This window comes from Cornus florida, unplaced genomic scaffold, assembly GCF_030987335.1.
Source record: "Cornus florida cultivar Cherokee Brave unplaced genomic scaffold, ASM3098733v1 CherokeeBrave_3.0.0_Hap2_Chr03, whole genome shotgun sequence".
NCBI classification, from domain to species: domain Eukaryota; kingdom Viridiplantae; phylum Streptophyta; class Magnoliopsida; order Cornales; family Cornaceae; genus Cornus; species Cornus florida.
In genome coordinates, this window is record NW_026775573.1 from 12,603,538 (window position 1) to 12,610,510 (window position 6,973).

The 6,973-nt window shown below is 34.9% G+C and overlaps 1 protein-coding gene across 1 annotated transcript; it reads left to right on the forward strand.

Annotated features, from left to right (window-relative positions):
* The first annotated feature begins 483 nt into the window (after nt 1-483).
* Nucleotides 484-6,516, forward strand: LOC132299494 (PHD finger protein Alfin1-like). Its single transcript, XM_059796163.1, has 5 exons — nt 484-882; nt 1,051-1,083; nt 3,519-3,747; nt 5,687-5,816; nt 5,962-6,516. The coding sequence occupies exons 1-5, from the start codon at nt 789-791 to the stop codon at nt 6,235-6,237; spliced, it is 762 nt and encodes a 253-aa protein (XP_059652146.1). The 5' UTR covers nt 484-788; the 3' UTR covers nt 6,238-6,516.
* Nucleotides 6,517-6,973: the final 457 nt, after the last annotated feature.

Here is a 6,973-nt window from a genome sequence, read left to right on the forward strand (position 1 = left end):
ATCAACTTTCTTCCAGATTTTTCTTTTAAATAATAGTTAAGTGCCTTAAAATTATATATGTAAATTAATTTTCATATCTAAAAGTCAAATAATCAATTTGGACCTTACTCTTATATTTTTTAATATGTAAACTACGTGAGTGTTAAATATAGTTTGCCCTAAATAAAAATACACATGTGAAAATCGTGAATCATAAACAACTTATCATTATTAGAGAGTGTTGTTACAGGATTGGACACCATCAAAAAAAAAAAAAAAAAAAAAAAAAAAAAAAAAGAAAAAATTACTCTTTGAAGATTGGTGAATAAAAAGGTAATTTGCCACACATAAAAAGGTAATTTGCCACACATGTGGTGACAAAAACTCTACCTTTTAGCGATCCTGTGTAAAACGTTGTCACTGTTCCAATAATTTTTGGCCGCGTGTAGAGAATACAACTTTAGCATACATAAATACACACACATGTACCATGTATGTGTGTGTATATATATAAGGTTTGTAGGAATTATAAATGAAGAAAAAAGGCGACCCCAAAAGAGCAAATTCAACGAAATTACTAAAATCCTACCTTACCGTTGATCTCACTCCCATTATTTTCTTTCAATACAATTTAGGTCTTCACTATAAATCTCTGTCAAAAAGAAGCTTCAGATTGTTTATACCTACATGTATTTATATATATACACTATCAGCATGAAGAAGAAACCCTAGCTTTGCAAAAACCCTATTTTCCCCTCTTGATTCTCGTTGCAGGGGTATATATTTGAATTTTGTGAGCAGTGGAGAGAATGGATGGAGTTTCGCATGCTCCGAGAACAGTAGAGGAGGTTTTTAGCGACTTCAAAGGCCGAAGAGCTGGCTTGATCAAGGCTCTCACTATGGGTTTGTATTTTTTTTTCTAAATCTCTGAATATATATGTATATATATATAAAATATATATAGGCATACATGTATATGTATCTCGCTTTGTGTTTTTATATTCTCTCTATTTCGCCTCTAAATTTTGTAGCTTTTCTAATTATATATATGTATATGTCGTGCTATTGCAGAAGTTGATAAGTTCTATCAGCTATGTGATCCGGGTGAGTTTCTTATGGCTCCCCTATTGTCAGGGTTTTCTTCTCTCTCTATATGTATATGTATTTATACACGAGTGTATAAATATAGATAAATCTAAGTATTGGTTTTATCACTGGAGAGCATGAATTATACTTTTAGATATTTGTTATATAATTTAATATCAAATTTTTTTTTTTTTTTTTTCCTTTTTCTCAATTACCGTATAAGTGCACTTAATTGTCTTTACTTGATTTTCAATGTTGTATTAATGGAATTGCCTGTTTAAGAATTTGATTTCGCTTTGAATTGACACTTGTTATAATTGACCTGTCATCAATTGTATCAGTTATGTTTTCAGTATGTTTCCATAAAAGTGTACTATTGTAGTTACTACTGGATTTGTATTGTAGAAAAGGGGGACTCCCAATTGGGTGTAATCCAAATTTTCTGCAAACCATAAGTAGTTAACCTTATACCAACATATCAACCAAAAAGGGATACAAGGGAATTGCAAAAATTACGTTTTTGCAGATATCATATGGAATGCGTGGCTGCTTATATCAGCTTCATGTAGCTGTTTGCCTCTAATTTTGAATGAAGAGAAGACTGGATCCCAAAACTGAAAGGATTATGAGCTATGACTCTTATTATCACATATTTATTGTTTTTTGGATTCAAAGATGTTATGTATTTATCAAAAAAAAAAAGATGTTATAAATTAATTCCTTTCGAATCAACTATGACACCACTTGTTAGGAATTAATCCGACCAAGATCACCCACACGAATAAGCAAGTACAGCAAACGACAAATAAGATATAAATCACAAACACAACAATGTCCACAGGAGAAGAACGACTAACTTCTATTTCAAGAAAAAAAGAATATTACAACACTTAACAAATTACCAAGAGGTATTCCACACTCACTAGAAGAAGACGCGCTCTCTTCGAAAGGAATACACTCACTCTTGGCCCTCGCTACTTTCTCTCTTTTTTCCTCACCTCTTTTTTAATTTACTCCCTGCTCTTCTCTTTCTTCACCACTCATATGGTCACCTTAGATTCCATATATATAACCATCCTTGGCCAACTCAATATTGCCGACTTAGCTGGCCATATTTTCATTGGCTTTATCTTCAGTGCCACAATCTTTGACTCTCGGTACTTTAATACAAACACTATCTGTTTTCTCATTTCTTCATTGTTACTTTTCTAAATTCATTGGTGAGGCCATTAGCCGTTACATGACTGTCACCCGCTCTTTGAACATAGTCTTCCAGTTCTTCAATGCATCTGACATCATCTTTTATATTGCAGCAATTACATTTGATTATGTATATATAGCACACATGTATATAATCACAAGCGACATTACACAACCACTAAAATTGAGCCACCTCAACAGAAGATATGAAGCTTATTACCCTTCTTTTGCTAGGCCATATGAAGCATGTAGTTCCAAAATATTCTAGGTTTTGTTCTTCGAGTAGAAGTTGTAAGTTTTGTTCCTATCTGTGGTTTAAGGCAGGGGATTGTTGTGAGATGGTGCTCGTCAAGGGTATAAGCAGAGTAGAGAGACACTCTTGTAGGCTTGTGACTGAGAGGCACAAAGTTGAGAGAGGTAAATTTTGAATTTTCACAATGTCTAAACTGTAGAAGGCCGCCTACATAATTGGATGTTAGTGTCTTATTAAAAGAAAAGAGTACACTAGTTTATTTATTGCTAAAGAGACTTCTCTTACAAATTATTATTATTTTCATTAGTTAATGGTTTGGCACACTTTGTTCTAAGCCCGTACTTGGTTGCACGAGCCTAAGTTTTGACATGTCTCATTGTGTCTAGAATCATTAAGGAAAAAGGAAAAATAAGACTAGTACCTATGGGTTGATCAACTATCTCACCTAAAAGTTGAATCATTAAGCAGATAAGAAAATACCCTGACTGTTTTCTATCATTTTCTTTAGAAAGATTAGTTTACTCAGGGTATACTTTACATACTGACATTTTTCATAATATTGACCTCATTGCTGTTGGAATATATCAAATTTCATTATTTTGATATATTATTTTCCTTAATATTTGGTTTTAAATGTATGACCTGCTAACACTCTCTTCTTACTGTTCTTTGCAACTGCAGTTAGTTACTGAAGTTAACGAGTTCAATTTGTTTTCTTATTCCTCATATATCGCTATATAGTTACTGTAGCCACTAGTGTATTATATTTCTTTTACTCTTTAACTTTTTCATCCTTCTCAAGTTGTAGAGTAAAACTTAGATTTAGCATGGTAATATAATTTCCTTTGTGCTGAATCTGCTGATGCACTGTGTCCTCGTTTCCTTGATATTTTAGAATGAATTTTGTTTTGAATTAGAATCTGCACTTCTGGTCTTTATTTCTGATGCTGTCAAATCAGCTGCTTTGTTGTTTCTGAACGTTTCAATGTTGTGCTCACAGAGAAGGAGAACTTGTGTCTGTATGGTCTTCCAAATGAGGCATGGGAAGTCAACCTGCCTGTTGAGGAGGTGCCTCCTGAACTTCCTGAGCCAGCATTAGGTATCAACTTTGCTAGGGATGGGATGCAAGAGAAGGACTGGTTATCACTAGTTGCAGTTCACAGTGATTCGTGGTTGCTTTCTGTTGCATTCTATTTTGGGGCACGCTTCGGGTTTGGTAAAAGTGAAAGGTAATATCTTTTCTAGAACTTAATGACATTTTCTTTAGTTTATCTTGTCTGAATGTCAAATTTCCCTGTACCTTTCTTTTAAGCCATTGTGGTTAGATGCTTAAGCAACAACACTTTTAGATCTAATTAGAAGTATTTGCGTTATTCTATACATCTAATGAATTTCTGCAGCACAAATTCTGTAAATGCTTCCCAGTTATCAACCTACTACATGCAATACTTATTGTGGTTAGATGTTGATGCTCTAACTCTTTTTAGATGTAACTAGAAGTATTTACAGTCTTTTATACATCTAGTCAATATCTGCAGCACAAGTCCTGTAACTGCTATCCCTGTTGTCAACCTACTAAAAGCAATTCTTCTTAGTTCTTACTAGTAGTGAGTGGGAAAGAAAAGGATGATGGTGATGATGATGATTAACATAGGCTGTCGTTCATGGTGCTAATAATGATTTTGCTGAATGTTTTCACTTGTGGTGTTATGGAGTCGACAGAAAGGTACCTTAGTTATATGGGTTTATTTTATTTTGTGATGGAAAATCTTATTAAAGATCAAAAGTTTGATATATCTTTTATTGTAGTTTCATTGTGCCTACAAAGTAAAAGTGCTTCCAATCCTTTGCTTCTCTTGTTTTATTATAAGGAGGTTGCTTATGGTTTTGGCTTGTCAGAGACCTTTCCCTCTCTTGGAGCAGTATTATGAAAGTTCTTTTGGCTATGCTGCGAGGCACTTCTCCTTTTCTTTTAGCTTTTTTCCCCATTGACATGTGTAATTGCACATTGACATGCTTTTCATGCACAACAGCAACTCATGTGTCATGAACTCATGGTTCTTTTTTTGAAGTGTCCATGTGGCATTGGCACTGTGTTAGTATTGTTGTTAGTTTTTGAACTTTTGTATGATCCTAATGTGTGCTCTTTGTCATTGTCTTTCTCTCTCGTCTCTCACTTACTACAGTCATAAAGTGGACTTTAAAAGTTTGGTATTAGACCTTAGGTTTATGATCCCACCGAAACTAGAAGTTTTTCTTCTCTCTCTGGTGGTTGTTTGAGTAGACCTTTAAAAGAAAGTTTTGGTTTTTGAAGCACAGAATCAGTTATTTAACTTGGAACAACTGTCATTAAATTAGGGATTTCGTATGTAATCGAAGGATGATGTTATCAATAAGTATTCCTGTCATCACTGCATACTGAGGCATACCGGCATGATACTAGCACACCAGCATGAATAAATGGAATAAGTCATGGGGAAAGATAACATACAACCAAAAAAAAATTCATTTCCATGCTTTCCAAATCTTGAAAAATGCATTTCTATATATAATGAGTTATATAGTTCTGTTCTCCTGCGCCATATATATATATATGTTTGATGACTTTAAAAGGAAAAAGGATACAAACAATAGGGTATTGTGTCTATGAATCTAAAGCATACACTTCTTTTTGCCAAGATTTCTCAAAGTCATGAATATGAGTCACAGTGAACTCCTTTTAACACCGAATTTAAGACTGTTAAAAGAAGACTCAAACTCTACTTATATTGGTGGCTGGAATTTCTGCCATTTATGTTGTACGTATTTCCTTTCTTTGAATGAATAAGTTGCAATATTGAGTGTATATACTGGTCATCTTTGGCCTTCCGAAAGCCCAACAGTATAGTCAGACTCTCTGTCAGTACACGTTGATTGATTCCCTTGTGGATGACGGTTCTGAAATCAAATTGACAATGAATTCCATAAGGTCCAGAACAGTAACTCATTTGAGGAACTACCTTCAAGGTGTAGATTTTGTAGAATGCTCAGAGGGAATTGAATGCTGCCCCACTTGTTTTGCCAAGGAATAAGGCTCTACAATGCTCAAACTTTTCTTTCAAACCATCTCAGAAAATGACCATTCATACTTGTGATCTTTCTAACTTTGGTTGGAAATGGAATTTACAGGAAGAGGCTTTTCCAGATGATAAATGATCTACCAACTGTATTTGAAGTTGTGACAGGAACTGTTAAGCAGTCAAAAGACCAGCCTGCTGCTCACAACAATAGTAGCAAAAGTAAATCTAGTGGAAATATGGTAAGCATTACCACCTCCTATAAATCTATTGTGTGTGTATGTGCGCCCTTTGTTTTTCCTTTTACTTATTTTTCTGGTATTCTTTTTTTTTTTTCAATTTTGTGTCAATATTTTATCTGTTGCTTATTTTTTTGCTGCCTTATAGCAACCTCGGCAATCCGTTCCCCAACCTAAAGGAGTAAAGATTTCTCCTCCACATAAAGAAGAGGGTGAGAGTGGGGAGGAAGAAGAAGAAGATGAACAGGGAGCAACATTATGTGGAGCTTGCGGCGATAACTATGCCCATGATGAATTCTGGATTTGCTGTGATGTGTGCGAGAGATGGTTCCATGGAAAATGTGTAAAGATCACACCTGCAAAGGCTGAGCATATCAAGCAGTACAAGTGCCCTAGTTGCAGTACCAAGAGGGCTAGAGTTTAAATCTGTGGAAAGGCTACATTTCAATCAAACGAGGCACAAAAAGGGTTTAGAGCTTTCTTGTTACTCTTTCAAAGGAAAAGTAGGCAAGACAAGTGGCCCATTTCAAGTTCATAATTAGGTAACTACTGATGGGATTTCCATTTTCACTAGTCTTGTATGTTTCTGTGTTGTCCAAATTATATGGGATTTATGTTCTATATATGGTGGAAATATTTACGGAGGTTGGTGCATTTCGGTCTGGGTTTTATTTGAATGCATATTCTTATGCTTGCTCTTGCAGTTGTTTCTAAAGTAACTTCATGATTTAAGGACTTGTTACAGCAGTTTGCAATACATTGCAAGTTTTGGGTTAGCATTGCACATTGTTCGATTAAAAGAATATTCACATGTAAGAGACCTGATATTTTAATCTGTACTGTCAAGTGTCGATCTAAGATTATACAAAATCAATCTCAGAATGAGATTGTCAGGCATTTATTTTCTCCACTGACTGGAGCATGACAAATGACCCTTTTCGTTGCGTGCAAGTGACTGGGTTTGAGTTTGTATGTGTTTTGTTTTCATTTAAAAACTAGTCTTTATTTTCTTGCAAACAACTGGTGCTAGAGCTTCTGTGGACACTTCTCAGCATGACCAACCTCTACAACCATCCAAACCACCGAAACAATGAGGTCAGTATCGTTATGTCAATGGGCAAGGCTTGCCATCAGCTCTCACAAGTTCCATCCAAGAATGG